At 28.9% G+C, this 20,022-nt stretch overlaps 1 protein-coding gene and 1 long non-coding RNA gene across 5 annotated transcripts in view; one reads left to right on the plus strand and one right to left on the minus strand.

The window, feature by feature from the left end:
- LOC119603260 overlaps window positions 1-8,311 on the plus strand; it is a 52,221-nt gene extending 43,910 nt beyond the window's left edge. Inside the window, exon 3 of the long non-coding RNA XR_005231401.1 lies at window positions 7,773-8,311. This is a non-coding gene — a long non-coding RNA (uncharacterized LOC119603260). The remainder of the gene's footprint in view (window positions 1-7,772) is intronic.
- LOC119603259 (protein Shroom) overlaps window positions 1-20,022 on the minus strand; it is a 118,102-nt gene that overhangs the window by 39,626 nt on the left and 58,454 nt on the right. The window contains exon 1 of one of the 4 annotated variants that reach the window (XM_037955243.1): window positions 10,664-11,554. The exons of the other annotated variants lie outside the window; for them this stretch is intronic. Within the exon in view, the coding sequence (XP_037811171.1) occupies window positions 10,664-10,695 (32 nt within the window). The 5' untranslated portion in view covers window positions 10,696-11,554. Of the gene's footprint in view, window positions 1-10,663; window positions 11,555-20,022 lie in introns of those variants that run through there. 4 annotated transcript variants of the gene reach the window in all.

A 20,022-nucleotide genomic window follows, 5' to 3' on the forward strand; every position in this document is an offset into this window, starting at 1 on the left:
TATAGTCTTGACTAAAGACTGATCCATAGTCTTGACTAAAGACTGATCTATAGTCTTGACTAAAGACTGATCTATAGTCTTGACTAAAGACTGATCTATAGTCTTGACTACAGACTTGACAATATAATGATCTATAATGTTGACTATAAACTGATCTATAGTTTTGGCTATAAACTAATCAATATATTAACTATAGACTGATCTAAAGTCTTGACAATAAACTGATCTATAGCCTTGATTATGGACTGATCTATAGCCTTGATTATTAATTGCTCTATAGTCCTGACAAATATCTGATCTATATTCTTGACTACAGACTGATCTATAGTCTTAACTATAAATTGATCTATAGTTTTGAATACGGACTGATCTACAGTCTTAACTACATTGTAAAAATATAAGCAAAATTTTTTTTTATTAAATTTATAATTAATACATATTACTGTTAATTGTTTTTAAAATTTTACCGCCTAATCAATTCTTAGCTCTCATGTTAAAAATAAAAACATATTAATAACACTCTAAACAAAAATGCAAAAAAAAGTTTTATTAATGTCTTAAAGCTTAATTGCTTTAAGCCACAAGAAAAAAACGAAAGAACCTAACAAAAAACTGACAATTTATATTTATCAAAATTAAAAAAAACATTCCACACTAAAGAAACATTAATAAAACCATAAAAAAATAATTGTCACTTTAAAATCATTGACATTTGCTTAATAGAAAAATAACAATGAAGTTAATTGTTTGGCAACAGCAAAGATAAGAAATCAAAATAATTTGAAATCGATTATATAGAAAAAAAAAAAAATAATTGCCACTAAAAAATGGTATTTTTTTTTTATCTAAATGACCTTTACAATAAAATTTTCTTTTGAAAATTGTATCCCCCAATGATTGTTTGTAAACAAATTGTATTATAACATTGAAATGTTAAATTTCTTAATTTTGTTTGAAAATTCGAAGACCTTCCTTGTTTTGACTAAACATTTCTATAAACAAATAGTATCTTTACTGCGGGTTCTATATGTTTGTTGTTATAAAAATAAATTATAAATCACGTTTATTGATTGAAAATTATGATATTGCTTTCAATTAACACTTTTAAGTGGTTTTCTAGAGCAATTTTATTACCAGAGTTCGGTGGATTTCTTTTGCTTTTTTAAAAGAATTTTGCTGTTATATGAAAATATGCACTGGAAGAAATTGAATCAACATTTTTATATTAAAACAAGATTTGTACTAAAACTAGACTAGAACAGAACAAGAACAGAATTAGAACAGAACTAGAACAGAACTAGAACAGAACTAGAACAGAACTACAACAGAACTAGAACAGAACTAGAACAGAACTACAACAGAACTAGAACAGAACTAGAACAGAACTAGAACAGAACTAGAACAGAACTAGAACAGAACTAGAACAGAACTAGAACAGAACTAGAACAGAACTAGAACAGAACTAGAACAGAACTAGAACAGAACTAGAACAGAACTAGAACAGAACTAGAACAGAACTAGAACAGAACTAGAACAGAACTAACAGAACTAAAACAGAACTAAACAGAACTAAAACAGAACTAAACAGAACTAAAACAGAACTAGAACAGAACTAGAACAGAACTAGAACAGAACTAGAACAGAAATAGAACAACTAGAACTAGAACAGAACTAGAACAGAACTAGAACAGAACTAGAACAGAACTAGAACAGAACTAGAACAGAACTAGAACAGAACTAGAACAGAACTAGAACAGAACTAGAACAGAACTAGAACATAACTAGAACAGAACTAGAACAGAACTAGAACAGAACTAGAACAGAACTAGACAGAACTAGAACAGAACTAGAACAGAACTAGAACAGAACTAGAACAGAACTAGAACAGAACAAGAACAGAACTAGAACAGAACTAGAACAGAACTAGAACAGAAATAGAAAAGAACTAGAACAGAACTAGAACAGAACTAGAACAGAACTAGAACAGAACTAGAACAGACTAGAACAGAACTAAAACAGAACTAAAACAGAACTAAACAGAACTAGAACAGAACTAGAACAGAACTAGAACAGAACTAGAACAGAACTAGAACAGAACTAGAACAGAACTAGAACAGAACTAGAACAGAACTAGAACAGAACTAGAACAGAACTAGAACAGAACTAGAACAGAACTAGAACAGAACTAGAACAGAACTAGAACAGAACTAGAACAGAACTAGAACAGAACTAGAACAGAACTAGAACAGAACTAGAACAGAACTAGAACAGAACTAGAACAGAACTAGAACAGAACTAGAACAGAACTAGAACAGAAATAGAACAGAATAGAACAGAACTAGAACAGAACTAGAACAGAACTGAACTAGAACAGAACTAGAACAGAACTAGAACAGAACTAGAACAGAACTAGAACAGAACTAGAACAGAACTAGAACAGAACTAGAACAGAACTAGAACAGAACTAGAAACAGAACTAGAACAGAGCTAGAACAGAACTAGAACAGAACTAGAACAGAACTAGAACAGAACTAGAACAGAACTAGAACAGAACTAGAACAGAACTAGAGCAGAACTAGAACTTAACTAGAACTGAACTAGAACTGAACTAGAACTGAACTAGAACTGAACTAGAACAGAACTAGAACTGAACTTCTAATTTAACAATTTTATGAAAAGCGTTTAGTTTTTTTCTCTCTGTGTATAAAATAACTGAATTTATATAATTTTTTTTATCACAACAAATTGTAAACTCTAAATAAAGTAATTAAATTAAAATTTATTACAAATAAAACACTCTATAAAGCAACATTTTACTTTATTTTTCCTACAACATTTATTTAGCCTGTTTATAGAAAGTATTTGTAGTTGAAAATTATTAACCTTGATTTTAATTAAATTATAAACATTTTGTTCAATTTCAGTTTTTATTATTGTTATAACTTTATTTATAAACATTTTTATTATTACAAACATGAAAGAATGTGCAATATGTGTATCGAGGAGAAATAATTTCAAAATCCCTTTTTTTCGTGTTACAAGTTCTAATCTAAAATAAACAATTTAATGTTTAAACAATAGACAGAAAAAAATGAGGGTTTTTACGTGTTTAGCATTATAATTTAAAAAAAAGTTTAAAAAAAATCTATATAATTTAAATGAAATTATTTTAAAAAGTTAAACAAAAATATCTAAACCACGTTTAAACGTAACCTGCATAATATGTGTTTTTGAAAACAATGTTTTTGTTTCAACGTTTTAAACAATTACAAATAATGTCTTATCAAATTTGTTACTGTTTAAATTAAGTACTTTGTTCTTTACTCAGGTTAAAGAGAAAAGTCAGTCTGTAATTTTCAGTACAAACGGTAATTCATGTCTTACAGTAATTTATTTTAGAGATTTTGTATTCTTTACATTTTTTTCTTCAAATGAAGGGGGGTTATTAAACTCTCTAGAGTTTTTGTTTGGCTTAAAATTTGATTATATTTTTAGAGTTTTAATAATGTAGCAGTAACCAGCAACTTCTTTAACTTGTAGTTAATGTTTGTGTCAAGATTAAGATAAAAGAAAAAGTTTTTTTCGTATAGAATAGGTGTTTAAGTGGGTCATTTAAATTTAATGGTTAAAGAACATAATCCATCTAGTTGAGCTCCAAAAAATACTAAAATTTTAATGAATAACATAATAACTATAAAATTAAACTAATGAAAGTTTTAGGTTTAAATAAAAATTTATAAATAAATATTAATTTTGTGTTAATAATTATGAACATGTGTATCTAAAATTATGGAATTTTTCTTAATTGATTTTTTTTACAAAATGTAATTATTAGTCATAAAAATTATTAAATAAACATATAAATTAAATGATTATTACATTATCACTTCAAATGGAACTTGGTGGGAACTGGTACTGTAAGTTTTAGCTTGATAACCCCTCTTTTAGACAAAGTTCAAGTTCAGTTTTGTTATGATGTTAATGAAGAATTTTTTCTTAATTCTCGGAGACATTTTGAATAATTTAAAAATTTATAATGAAATAGAATTGTACTAGAGCTGAACTAAACTAATAGTGAGCTATAGCCGAAATAGAACTGAACTAGAACTAAAAAAAAACTGAACTAGAACTGAACTAGAACTGAACTAGAACCGAACTAGAACCGAACTAGAACTGAACTAGAACTGAACTAGAACTGAACTAGAACTGAACTAGAACTGAACTAGAACTGAACTAGAACTGAACTAGAACTGAACTAGAACTGAACTAGAACTGAACTAGAACCGAACTAGAACTGAACTAGAACTGAACTAGAACTGAACTAGAACTGAACTAGATCTGAACTAGATCTGAACTAGAACTGAACTAGAACTGTACTAGAACTGAACTAGAACTGAACTAGAACTGAACTGGAACTGAACTGGAACTGAACTAGAACTGAACTAGAACTGAACTAGAACTGAACTAGAACTGAACTAGAACTGAACTAGAACTGAACTAGATCTGAACTAGACTGAACTAGAACTGAACTAGAACTGAACTAGAACTGAACTAGAACTGAACTAGATCTGAACTAGATCTGAACTAGAACTGAACTAGAACTAGAACTGAACTAGAACTGAACTGGAACTGAACTAGAACTGAACTAGAACTGAACTAGAACTGAACTAGAACTGAACTAGAACTGAACTAGAACTGAACTAGAACTGAACTGGAACTGAACTGGAACTGAACTAGAACTGAACTAGAACTGAACTAGAACTGAAGTAGAACTGAACTAGAACTGAACTAAAACTGAACTAGAACTGAACTAGAACTGAACTAGAACTGAACTAGAACTGAACTAGAACTGAACTAGAAATGAACTAGAAATGAACTAGAACTGAACTAGAACTGAACTAGAACTGAACTAGAACTGAACTAGAACTGAACTAGAACTGAACTAGAACTGAACTAGAACTGAACTAGAACTGAACTAGAACTGAACTAGAACTGAACTAGAACTGAACTAGAACTGAACTAGAACTGAACTAGAACTGAACTAGAACTGAACTAGAACTGAACTAGAACTGAACTAGAACTGAACTAGAACTGAACTAGAACTGAACTAGAACTGAACTAGAACTGAACTGAACTAGAACTGAACTAGAACTGAACTAGAACTGAACTAGAACTGAACTAGAACTGAACTAGAACTGAACTAGAACTGAACTAGAACTGAACTAGAACTGAACTAGAACTGAACTAGAACTGAACTAGAACTGAACTAGAACTGAACTAGAACTGAACTAGAACTGAACTAGAACTGAACTAGAACTGAACTAGAACTGAACTAGAACTGAACTAGAACTGAACTAGAACTGAACTAGAACTGAACTAGAACTGAACTAGAACTGAACTAGAACTGAACTAGAACTGAACTAGAACTAGAACTGAACTAGAACTGAACTAGAACTGAACTAGAACTGAACTAGAACTGAACTAGAACTGAACTAGAACTGAACTAGAACTGAACTAGAACTGAACTAGAACTGAACTAGAACTGAACTAGAACTGAACTAGAACTGAACTAGAACTGAACTAGAACTGAACTAGAACTGAACTAGAACTGAACTAGAACTGAACTAGAACTGAACTGGAACTGAACTAGAACTGAACTAGAACTGAACTAGAACTGAACAAGAACAAAACTGAACTCTTTAATCGCTACCAAATCTTTATTATTTTATTTTCTAAAAACTTCATAATGATAACTGTCATTTATTTTGAAGGATATTTCATCATTCAAAACACATTTCTGTAATCTTGTCAATTATGCTTAAATCTTTTTTTATTTCAAAGCACTTGTATTTAAGTAAGCCTTAAATGTAAACTAGTAGTTAATTAAATTATCTAAATGAAAAAAAAAAAACTAAACCATAATATTATTTAAATTTAATTAGTTCTATGTATATAAACACTAGGTTATATTTCAAAATCCAAGCAGTCTACTTGACTCTATGCCTTATATAGTATATTTGTATAAAGAATAGATTATTTTATATAATATATTGTAATATTGAAAAAAAAAATTATAGAAAAAAATATCATTAAATTTCCTTCACAATGCACTTTTTTTGTATGATATTGTTTGTATTCAGTCTGTCTTTATCAATGTAAGCTTTTTTTCTTTTTTTGTTTTATATTTTAATCATATAATTTTTTTTATTTATTTTTTTGCCTTAATCATATATTGAGGGTATTGTGTTATAAATTATACAATTTAATTAATTATTAACTTCCTTAATGTTGCAAAAAACGAAAAAAAAAGAAAAACTGAAAATGTAATAAAACAAAGCCATTTCCAAAGAAAAATAAACAATTATCAATTAATTGTTGTTGCGAGTACTATCATAGTCATATTTCAATAAAAAAGCCCTGATTCTTTAAAAGAATAAATAAACAGATTAATAAGATTTATGATCTAAAAAAGGGACTGGAGAGTTTTTTGTTCAAACGGTTTTATTCTATAGATTTTCTATAGAAGACTAAGTATAAACTGTCTATAGACTGATCTTTCATCAGTAGATTGATCTATAGTCTTTCAACTTTAAACTGATCAATAGTCTCTCGACTATAGACTAATCTCCAGAATCTCGATTGATCTATAGTCTCTCAACTGTAGACTGATCTATAATCTCAAGACTGTAAACTGATCTTTAGTCTCTCAACTATAAACTGATCTATTATCCCACAAGTATAAACTGATCTATAGAGACTCGACCATAGACTGATCTATTGAATCTCCACTATAGACCGATCTTTAGACTATAGACTGATCTAAAGAAACTTGACTACATACGATCAGTCTAGAGTCTCTCGACAATTAATTGATCTATAGTCTCCCAATTATACTGATCTAAAGTAGGACATAGCTTAATCTATAGAATCTCGATTGATCCATAGTCTCTCAACTGTAAACTAATCTATAATCTCTCTACTATAAACTGATCTATAGTCTCTCAACTGTAAACTGATCTATAATCTCTCGTCGATCGACTTTCAACTACAGACTGATCTATAGACTCTCGACTATAGATTGATCTATAGACTCTTGACAATAGAGTGATCTATAGACTCTCGAGCATATGTAGGCTGATCTATAGAATCTCCATTATAGACAGATCTTTAGACAAAAAACAGATCTAAAGATACTTAACTATAGACGCTCAGTCTATAATCTCTCGACTATTAACTGCTCTATAAGCTCCCATATTATACTGATCTAAAGACGGACATAGACGTTTCTGTACACTCTCAACTATTGATTAGTATGTCGTCTCTCGTTTTTAGACTGATCAATGCTCTCCCGACTACAACATGCTTTTTTGACATTATATTGACCTCTAGACTCTTCGACATAGACAGTCTTATATTCTCTTGACTGTACCCTGATCAAAAGTCTCTATTTTAGTTCTCTTTCAAGAAATTTCTCAGGCAGTACACTGCAGTGATCTCAACAGTCTATGATAATCTTCCTTGACTTCTGTCATAATATACTAGAAAGAGAAGAACACCTGGTTTTTACCACTAATGATAAAACCAAAAAGAAAATACTTTGTCATAAAAAATATCCCCAGATTACTGCAACAATCTTATTTGCTTGCATTTACATATATCACCATATCTTTTCGCAAATTGTCAACACCCAGCAGGATGTCTTAGCATTTTTAAGTACTATTCCTTACTCTAAACAAATTAAAAACAAAACCTTCTTTTTACTTTCTTTTCAGGTAAAAAAAATTCCCTCTCAGCATGTCTTACTTTTACTTACAACTACATATTCGTTCTTCAAAAAGGTGAGTTGTTGTTATTAGTACGTGCACCTTTATTTATTTAAATGTCTGTTTAATTTTACAACAATTTACCCTTATGAACATACTTATTACCACCCCTATTAAAAAAAACATCCTGTGTTATAAACTAAATGTTAAATTTTATCTTTGAATGTTGTTATTTTGACACATTAATATATCCCTGTTTTTGATGATCAGCAAATATTGTAGTTAAGCGCGCTTGTTTTAAGGTGTAGGTCATTTAAAAGAGTGTAAACATTTTTGAGTGTTAAGACTAGTACCTGATTTTTCTGTAATTTCCTTTTAGTTAAAGCTATATAGTGGAGTTTAACTAATTAGAAAGTGTTAGAGAGAGGATTTATGTTTTTCGAAGAAAGATTAGGTCTAGTTTGACGTTGGTTTTATAAAATTAGTTGAATTTTTAGAACGATGCGAAATTTAAACCTTTGATCCATTTGATTATTCCATAGCCGAGACTATAGATTTTCTATAGTCTTGGCTACGGAATAGTCTAATGGATAGACTATAGACTTTTCTATAGTCGAAACTATAGACTTTTCTATAGTCGAGCGTATAGACTGTTCTATAGTCGAGACTATAGACTGTTCTATGGTCGGGACTATTGACTGCTTTATGGTCGAGACTATAGGCTGTTCTATAGTCGAGACTATAGACTGTTCTATATTCGAGACTATAGACTGTTCTATAGTCGATACTATAGACTGTTCTATAGTCAAGAATATAGACTGTTCTATAGTCGAGTCTATAGACTGTCCTATAGTCGAGGCTATATACTATTCTATAGATTGTTCTATATTAGAGACTATAGACTGTTCTATAGTCGAGACTATGGACTATTCTATGGCAGAGATTATAGACTTCTCTATAGTCGAGACTATAGACTATTCTATGGCAGAGACTATAGACTTTAGTCGATATTATAGACTGTTCTATAGTCGAGACTATAGGCCGTTCTATAGTCGAGACTATAGACTGTTCTATAGTCGAAACTATAGACTGTTCTATAGTCGAGGCTATAGACTATTCTATAGATTGTTCTATATTCGAGACTATAGACTGTTCTATAGTCGAGACTATGGACTATTCTATGGCAGAGACTATAGACTGTTCTATAGTCGAAACTATACACTGTTCTATAGTCGAGACTATAGACTGTTCAGTAGTCAGGACTATAGACTGTTCAGTAGTCGAGACTATAGACTGTTCTATAGTCTAGACTATAGACTGTTCAATAGTCTAGACTATAGAATGTTCAATAGTCGAGACTATAGACTGTTCAATAGTCGCGACTATAGACTATCCTATAGTCGAGGCTATAGACTATTCTATAGACTGTTCTATAGTCGAGACTATAGACTGTTCTATAGTCTAGACTATAGACTATTCTATGGCAGAGACTATAGCCTTCTCTACAGTCGATATTATAGACTGTTCTCTATAGTTGAGACTATAGACTGTTCTATAGTCGAGACTATGGACTATTCTATGGCAGAGACTATAGTCTATTCTATAGTCGAGATTATAGACTGTTCTATAGTTGAGACTATTGACTGTTCTATAGTCGATATTGTAGACTTTTCTATAGTCGAGATTATAGACTGTTCTATAGTTGAGATTATAGACTGTTCTATAGTCGAGACTGTAGACTGTTCTATAGTCAAGACTATAGACTATTCTATAGTCGAGACTATAGACTGTTCTATAGTCGAGACTATAGACTATTCTATAGTCTTGATTGTAGACTATTCTATAGTCTTGACTGTTCTATAGTCGAGACTATAGACTGTTCTATAGTCGATACTATAGCCTGTTCTATAGAAGTATAGTCTCGACTATATATAGTCGACACTATAGACTGCCCTATAGTCGAGACTATAGACTGTTCTATAGTCGAGACTATATATTATTCTATAGTCTTGTCTATAGACTTGATTATAGAATGTTCGTTCTATAGTCTTTACTATAGACTATTCTATAGTCTTGACTACAGACTATTCGATAGTCTTGTCTACAGACTATTTGATAGTCTTGTCTATAGAATATTCGATTCTATAGTCAAGACTAAAGAATAGTCTATAGTCAAGACTATAGACAATTCTATAGTCGACACTATAGACAATTCTATAGTCGACACTATAGACTATTCTATAGTCGACACTATAGACTATTCTATAGTCGACACTATAGACTATTCTATAGTCGAGACTATAGACTATTCTATAGTCGAGACTATAGACTATTCTATAGTCGAGACTATAGACTATTCTATAGTCGAGACTATAGACTATTCTATAGTCGAGACTATAGACTATTCTATAGTCGAGACTATAGACTATTCTATAGTCGAGACTATAGACTATTCTATAGTCGAGACTATAGACTATTCTTTAGCCTCGATTATAGACTATTCCATAGTTTTGACCATACACTCTGCTATAGTCCTGAAACTATAGAGGCCTGTAGTTTCTTGACTTTCATCTATTCTATTATGGCTATTAACTAAAATATTTGCCATTAAGCAAAACTTTTTCTAATAAATAAAACTAATTTAATTTGACATAGTTTTTTTTTGCACTATAATTCCCAAGAATTTTTTGTTGCAGCCCTATTTGGTGGTGGTGGCACTACAAATTCTAGTGAATCAATTTTGTACCTTTTTAAACGCTAAATGGACTTTTTCTCATTACGAAAAGTCTATTTTATTTGCTATCATTAGTAACTTGAGCGGTTTAGTTTGTTGTCATTAAATGATAACATGTGAAAATTATAGATTAATCAGGTGGTTGTTGTTGTAGTTTTCTATTTACCTTCTGATACGAAATTTCCCACCGAACACCATTTTTAATTGATGTACGGTATCCACAATAGAGTAATCCAACTTGACAGAAAAAAAACGCGTACAAATACACACTGCAGCTACTTTTGCTCTCAGTGTTTTTTTTTTGGTTGGTAGTTTTTGTTGTTTTAGTTTGATTTTTCACTTAGTAATAACAACAATTGTTGTTGTTGTTGTGTTTTTTTTGCTTAAGTAGTTAACTGCTAACAACAAACATTAAGAAAAACTAGTTTTGTAAACGTTTAAAGAAATCAACAACAATTTCACTTTAATCTTAAAGAAAACATAACGAACATTGCTCTTTTTGTTGTTGTTGCTATTGTATTAAGGTTTTGTTGTTATTGTTATAAAGATGCTGCTGCTTCTTGTTTTAAAATGCAATTTAAGTTGTCAACTTAGTTTTCTGCTGTTATTGTTATTTATGATGATTTTCTTAACTTTTTCTTTACAAAAAAATTTCCGCGTTTTTTTTTCTCTTTGTTTAAAAATTTATTTTTTCATTGCAGTTGTTGTTGTTGTTTTATATTAAAAACAAACCGGGTTTGACCTAATTATGGTTTAAACTATTAAATATTGTTAAAATAATTAAAGACATTTTATGGCTAATAAAAAATTTTTATTAGTAATGATTATTTTGTTTGTTTTCGTGATTTTGTTTTTGTTTAATTGACAACTCTGGGGTTTTTTTTGTCGCTTAATTTCAACTTAACACGCAAAATTGTTTAATCCACTTTAAAAGGTTTTATTTAAATTTGGTTTTTGTTATTATATTGTTGCTAAGGTTTCTTTTAAAATTGCAACAACACAAATTTCACAATTGTTTTAAAAGCAAAATTAACACTTTTTTTTGGTTAAATTGTAAAGAAAGTTTAATATTTTTTTTTTTTAAATTTTCTTTTTTTTTGTTTTTTCTTTGGAAATTTTTTCTTTTCTTTGTTTTTGTTTTTTTGGAAATTATTTTCTTTTTTTTACCAAAAACTACTTTTTTACTTTCTGTTTTGTTTTTTATTATTAAAAGTAAATTTAATTTAAAAATTATTATAATCCACAAAGCCAAAGTATAATGAAATTTTTTGTTGTTTTCTTTGTTTGTTTTTAAATTGTAAACACGGCGCTTCTATTTGCATCAAGCGTCTTAACCGTTCGTTAGTTATTACTCGTATGAAAACCAGTTGTTCGTCAAAGAAATCCATATGCCCCGTTTGTTGGCTATGGGACTTTAGCATATGGTTGTTGTTGTTGTTGCTATTGCTGCTATATAGTAAGAGCAGTGGTAGTTTTTGTGTTTTTCAAAATATTATAAACATTTTTATTGTTTACATTAAGTAAATATAAACCTAAAGCAGCCACAAATTGAGAGAGAGAGTGCTCTAATCCAAAAAAAAAACTCTCTTTTTTCTCTTATATTTTTAAACATAGATACTTTGTTTCAACTTCAAAGATTGTTTTAATAAAAGTGTAAATGTATCCGTTAGTTATCCCATCTAGTATACATTATTAGTTATTGGGGTAATTGTCTTAGCTAGTGTTCGTTTTTAAAAGGTTATTGTCTTAACTAAAAAGGTTGGCAAAGCCAAACATAACATTATTGCTTTATTAATGAAGATAAACTTTATCTTTTAGCTATTTAAAAGATAATTTTGTTTAAGCCTAATGATAGGCAACAGTGTTTTATAATTTTGTTTAGGTTTTTTCGGGCGAACAAATTTAGCTTTAAAATTTAATTAAAATTTTTAATTTTTAAAGAAAATTTAATTCATGTTAAAGCTCTTCTGGGAAAATGTAAAGTTTTTTTTTTACAATTTTCAAAAAGTAGTAGATCTACTACTATTTAAAAATAACCCTAAAATAAGTAAATTTCTATTAACGTGTCAAAAATTTGCTCCCTGTTAAGGATTTTCTCTTAAAATATTAATTTTTGCATACTTTGTAAAAAGTAGTAGAAATACTACTATTTTAAGATATCACAAAAATGGTTAAAATGAACAAATTTATACATTTTTGGGCACAACTTATGGTTTTTTCCCTAAAATAAGCAGTTTTGAACCATTTTCAAAAAGTAGTAGATCTACTACTATATGCAAATATCACTAAAATAAGTAAATTTCTATTAAAGCATCAAAAATTCACTTCCTGTTAAAGATTTTCTCTTAAAATATAAATTTTTGCACATTTTGTAAAAAGTTGTAGAAATACTACTATTTTTAAATATCACAAAAATGAATAAAATTAACTAATTTATACATTTTTGGGCACATCTTATGTTTTTTCTTCCTAAAATAAGCTGTTTTGAATAATTTTCCAAAAGTAGTAGATCTACTACTATTTGCAAATAACACTAAAATAAGTAAATTTCTATTAGAGCGTAAAAAACAGCTTCCTCTTAAAGATTTTCTCTTAATATATAAATTTTTGCACACTTTGTAAAAAGTAGTAGAAATACTACTATTTTTAAATATCACAAAAATTTATAAAATTAACTAATTTATACATATTTGTGCATGTTTTATGGTTTTTTTCCTAAAATAAGCAGTTTTGAAACATTTTAAAAAAAGTAGAGATCTACTACTATTTGCACATATCACTAAAATAAGTAAATTTCTATTTTAAGTGTTAAAAATATACTTCCTCCTAAAGATTTTCTCTTAAAATATAAATTTTTGCATACTTTGTAAAAAGTAGTAGAAATACTACTATTTTTAAATATCACAAAAATGGCTAAATTCGATAAAATGTATGAAATTTTGAGCACATCTTATTGTTTTTCTGTCAAAATTTAAATTTCTAGGCAATTTTCAAAAAGTAGTAGAACTACTACTATTTTTAAATATCTCAAAATTTGGCAAAATTTTTATTAAAGTGTCAAAAATAAACTTAATTTTAAAGATTTTCACTTAAATGATATTTTTTTGCAAAGTTTTTAAAAAGTTCTAGATCTACTACTTATTGCAAATATCACTAAAATAAGTAAATTTCTATTAATGTGTTAAAAATATACTTAATTTCAAAGATTTTCACTTAAAAGATGATTTTTGGACAAATTTTTAAAAAATAGTAGATCTACTAGTATTTACAAATATCACAAAAATGGGTAAATATAATAAAAATGTATAAAATCTTATTGTTTTTCTGTTCACATTTTAATTTTTGGGCAATTTTCAAAAAATTAGTAGATTTACTACAATTTTTTAATATCTCAAAATTGGCAAAATTTTTATAGAAGTGTCAAAAATATTTTAAAGATTTTCACTTAAAAGATCTACTACTATTTGGAAATATGTATCTCAAAGATATATAAATTGAAAAAAAAAAAAAATTATAAAGTTAGGGACACAACTTATAGTTTTTCTCCTAAAATATCAAGTTCTGCATAATTTAAAAAAGTAGTAAATCTACTACTATTTTAAAATATCTAAAATTTAACAAAATTTCTATTAAAATATCAAAAATTTGCTTAAATACATTAGATATGCATAAAATAAAAATAGTAGTATTTCTACTACTATTTTCAAATATCTCTAAATTGCCAAAATTTCTATAAAGTAACAAACATTTTCATGAATAAAAAAAAATTTGCATAAAACATAAGTTTTTACAGGAAATAAAAAGAGCAGTATTTCTACTACTTTTTGTAAATATTAAAATTTTTTAAAATATTGTTTATATGTCAACGATTTTCTCTTAAAATATCGATTTTTACCTAATTTAAAAAAGTATCATTTCTACTACTATTTTCAAATATGTAACTTAAAATGGCCAAAATTTCTATTAAATTATAAAAAGTTGCTTGAATAAACATGATTTGCATAAATTGATTGACTTTACATGAAATAAAAAGTGTAGTATTTCTACTACTATTTGCAAATATTAAAATTTCTTGTAAATTTTATAAAATTTAGTTTGCATGTCATAGATTTTCTATTAAAATATCATGTTTTGCTTAATTTAAAGAAGTAGTATTTTTACTACTATTTTAAAATATATCAAAATTGTCAAAATTTCTATTAGAGTGTCAAAAATTTGCTTGAATAAACATTTTATGTGAAATAAAACAGTACTATTTCTACTACTATTTGTAAATATTAAAATTTCGGTTAAATTTTATAAAATATTGTTTATATGTCATAGAGTTACTCTTAAAATATCAATTTTTGCATTATTTAAAAAGTAGTATTTCTACTACTATTTTCAAATATCTCAAAATTGCCAAATTTCTATTAAAGTAACAAAAATTTGCTTGAATAAACAAAATTTGCCTAAAATAAAGGATTTTACAAGAAATAAAAATAGTAGTATTTCTACTACTATTTGTAAATATTAAAATTTCGGTTAAATTTTATAAAATTTAGTTAATTTAACATAAATTAACTTTTAAAATATAAATTTTTGCTTAATTTAAAAAAGTAGTAGAAATACTACTATTTTTAACTTGCACAATTTCCAGTAAATTTGTGTAGTAAACTAATATTTTAATGTTAAAAATTAAGTTTATGTCACTTTTTTGAAAAAAGTAGTATTTTTACTACTATTTTTCAAAATTTGTTTTATAAATGTTTGAAATTTGTTTTGAAATTAAGATTTTTTTTCATAAAATAAATGTTAAGCTGTTGTTGGTTTCAGCCTAACTATTTAGTAACAATTTGTTAAACCCATTTAAGTTGTTGTTTTTCTAATTTCCCAGCGGGTCATATGTTGCACTTAATAACAAAATTTGAGAAAATTCTTGAGATCATTAAAACAGTTAAAGATATATACGGATTTTATTTAAATACTGTAATCTTATATTAAGAAAAATTTCACACCTCTTTTTTTTCAACAACAACAACAATAACAAACTCTTTTTGGTGCTAAATGGTTGATAATAAGACCAGCATTTGCAACAAAGTTTTATTTATCTTGTATTTTTTTTTTTTGTTTGAAATGCAATAGAAACGCATGGTGTTAAGTGTTATTGTGTAGAAAACGAAAAAAATAAGTTTCTAAAGGTTTATTTGAGCTTAAATAATAGTTTATTGAAGCCACAACTAAATAACTATTTATTAACAACTACTAACTACTAGTTAGATTTCTAACATTGTGATAAATATACCAAACGTATGACCTCTGACTTAAACTTAAAGTGTTGCTTAAACATTTTGTTTTAAAAAAACTTTGTTTTTTTTGGTAAATTAAGAATTTTGCAAAAAATTTGCCAAAAAAAAAAAAAAAAAAAAAAAAATTACAAATTTATAAGTTTTAAATGAATATACAAATGACATTGAGTTTTTAGCTTTTTTTTTTGTATAAAGTGTTTAAAAATAACTGTTGTAGTTGTACTTATATCTTAATAATAAAGTGCAGACCGACCAGACAGACCCTTATGCATATAATATTACCGCCGATATAATTTGTATAATTTGTGTAACTGACAGTTTTAAACATTACTTTGACGTTTGTATTATTTTCAAGTTATTTTAGAGCTTAATTTTTTTTTTTGTAGTTTTGGCCTCTTTTGTTAAAATATCGAGTTTAAATTGTTGATCTTTTCAAAAACAAAAACTAATTTACGAGACATGCCAAATGCAGGAATGAATTACCTCAACAACAGCAGCAGGCTTAAAATAATGTAATGAAATACTTTGAAATTTATTTTATAAAATTTAACAAAACAATAGTTTTGTTAAAAAAAAAAAACACAACAATGGTCAATTGAGTTTCGTTTTTAGTGCATTTATGTTTCTTTGTTGCTTTTTGTAAAAAAAAAATGATTTATTCGTTTAACAGCCAAAAAGAGGTTAAACACTATTTGTGGGTGTGTTTTTGTCATTTCAATTTGGAAAAACTTAAAAAAGGACCATTTTCATTTTAGGCTTGGTTTTTTTTTTTAATTTTTCAAAAGATTTTCTTTACAAAATTTTCTTAACTCTTTTTTCTTTAGTAAAATAATTGTTAGTTTTTGGTTTAAAATTGTGGAAAAAAAATCTCCACTTAACCTAATTAGGTATTAAAATGTCGTTGATAAATTTATATTTTTCATTTTCATTGGATTTCAAATTGAAAAATCTATGTTGTGAACATAAATATTAATTTTAAGTTATTGTTACAGATGAGCGAAAAAATATAGTTGTAATTAACTATAGACTTGACTATTCCACTAAACAATAGCCTAGTGCATAGACAATACTTGATTAGTCCATAGACAAGACCAATGACCAGTTGATAGACTAGTCCATAGACTAGTGAATAGACTAGTCCATAGACTATTCAATAGGCTAGTACACAGGCTACTCAATAGACTAGTCCTTAGAGTAGTCCAAAGACTAGTCCATAGATTAGTTAGTAGACTAGTTTATAGACTAGACGGTAGATTGGTCAATAGCCCAGTATATAGACTAGTCATAGACTAGTCAATAGTCTAGTCAATAGACTAGTCCACAGACTAGTCAGTAGAGTAGTCCACAGACTAGTCAGTAGACTAGTACATAGAGTAGTCAGTAGACCAGTACATAGAATAGTCAATAGATTAGCCCATATACTAGTCTATAGACTAGACAATAGACTAGTCACTAGACTGGTACATTTACTAGTCAATAGACTAGTCCACATACTAGTCAATAGACTAGTCCACATACCAGTCAATAGACTAGTCAATTGACTAGTCCATAGACTAATCAATAGACAAGTCAGTGGACTAGTCAATAGATTGGTCAATAGACTAGTCCATAGTCTAGTCAATAGTCTATCCATAGACTAGTCTATAGACTAGTCCATAGACTAGTCCGTAGACAAGACCATAGACTAGTCCATAAACTAGACAATATACTAGTCCATAGACAGGTCCATAGACTAGACAATAGACTAGACAACAGACTTGTTCATAAACTAGTCCATAGACTAGTCAGTAGACTAGTACACAGAATAGCTAATAGATTAGTCCATAGACTAGTCCATAGACTAGTCCATAGACTAGACCATAGGCTAGTCCATAGACTAGTCCATAGACTAGTCCATAGACTAGTCCATAGACAAGATCATAGACTAGTCCATAGACTAAACAATATACTAGTCCATAGACAGGTCCATAGACTAGACAATAGACTTGTCCATAGACTAGTCAATAGACTAGTCAGTAGACTAGTACATATAATAGCTAATAGATTAGTCCATAGACTAGTCCATAGACTAGTCCATAGACTAGACAATATACTAGTCCATAGACAGGTCCATAGACTAGACAATAGACTAGTCCATAGACTAGACAATAGACGAGTCCATAGACTAGACAATAGACTAGTCAGTAGACTAGTACATAGAATAGCTAATAGATTAGTCCATAGACTAGTCCATAGACAAGTCTATAGACTAGTCCATAGACTAAACAATATACTAGTCCATAGACTAGACAATAGACTAGCCCATAGACTGGTCCATAGACTAGTCCATAAACTAGTCCATAGACTAGTCAGTAGATTAGTACATAGAATAGCTAATAGATTAGTCCATAGACGAGTCCATAGACTAGACAATAGACTAGTCCATAGACTAGTCTATAGACTAGTCCATAGACAAGACCATAGACTAGTCCATAGACTAGACAATATACTAGTCCATAGACAGGTCCATAGACTAGACAATAGACTAGTCCATAGACTGGTCCATAGACTAGTCAATAGACTAGTCCATAAACTAGTCCATAGACTAGTCAGTAGACTAGTACATAGAACAGCTAATAGATTAGTCCATAGACTTTTCCATAGACTAGTCCATAGACTACACCATAGACTAGTCCATAGACTAGACAATAGACTAGTCCATAGACTAGTCAATAGTCTATTCAATAGACTAGTCCATAGATTAGTCTATAGACTAGTCAATTGACTAGTCCATAGACTAATCAATATACAAATCAGTAGACTAGTCAATAGATTGGTCAATAGACTAGTCCATACACTAGCCCATAGACTAGTCAATAGTCTAGTCAATAGTCAATCCATAGACTAATCTATAGACTAGTCCATAGTCTAGACAACTGACTAGTCAATAGACTAGCCCATAGACTAGTCCATAGACTAGTTTATTGACTAGTATATGAACTAGTCTATTGACTAGTATATGGACTAGTCCATAGACTAGACAATAGACTAGTCCATAGAATAGACCATAGACTAGTCAATAGTCTATGCAATAGTCTAGTCAATAGTATAGCCATTTATTATGCCATATACTAGTCAATAGAAAGGTCCATAGACTAGTACATAGACTAGTCCAATAACTAGTCCATAGACTAGTACATAGACAAGTCCATAAACTAGTCAATAGTATAGCCAATAGTCTAGACAACAGTCTAGACAAAATACTAGTCAATAGAAAAGTTCAAAGACTATTCAATAGACTAGTCTATATACATATGTACTACTTAGTCAATAGACTAGTTCATAGTATAAGAATAGTGCTATAATTTTGCACTTCTCTCAAAAGTTTGCAGAAAATTTATAGCCATTTTGTTAGGCAATGTGTATTTATTTTTCTGCCTTTAAGATTTTGTTAAGTTTGACTTTGTTATAGAAACCTCTTAGGATAACAAAAAACCAAACAATCATTCAAAATACATACATATATATAAAAAAAAAACCCATTCGAGTGTAAACAATTAGAAGTGGCAACACTTTGACCCACGTGCATGAGCTTAGCGATCAGGTATAAATGGTTAAAAGTTGCTCAACACATACAAACTCTAGTAGAAGCAACCCCAAGATAGATAGGCCGACAGGGAGACTAACAGAGACAGACAGACGGACTTAACGTCAAATACGAAACGATGAAATACCGATACAAACAAAAAAATATATAGACTTAAACGGCACACGCCTGATGTGTTGCAAATAAGTAACTGCTGTTTGTTGAAAGCCTGTTGCCTGTTGCCTGCTGTCTGTTGATGTCTGCTGCTTAAGCTTATATACGATTTAGCTTTGACTTGGCCTGCCTAAACACGCTCAACAAACTATCTTGGCCAATATATCTTGTCTGTTATATACAAACAGCTCTAAATATTTCACCCAATTCACCCATTTGATATAATAAATTGAAATTTGGCAAGGAAACAGGCATAGCATTATTGTTTAGTTTCTACGTATTGAAACTGTCGTCTATTGGCAGTTTAGTCAGGCAGATTTACCATTTGGTGGCACAATTCATTTAATCGAGTAGAGTCTTTAATGCGACAAGTCTTGTGTTTAATTTAATTTTCTAACAATTTTTCCTTTATTTTTGCCCCCAAATAGCGAAAAAGAGGAAGAAAACCATAAAACAAAATTATAGTTTGTTGTCAGTTGTTTGCAAAATAGAGTTGGT

Source organism: Lucilia sericata, unplaced genomic scaffold (assembly GCF_015586225.1).
Source record: "Lucilia sericata isolate MDLA Ls3-8-SP2 unplaced genomic scaffold, ASM1558622v1 Contig000285F_arrow, whole genome shotgun sequence".
Lineage (NCBI taxonomy): Eukaryota > Metazoa > Arthropoda > Insecta > Diptera > Calliphoridae > Lucilia > Lucilia sericata.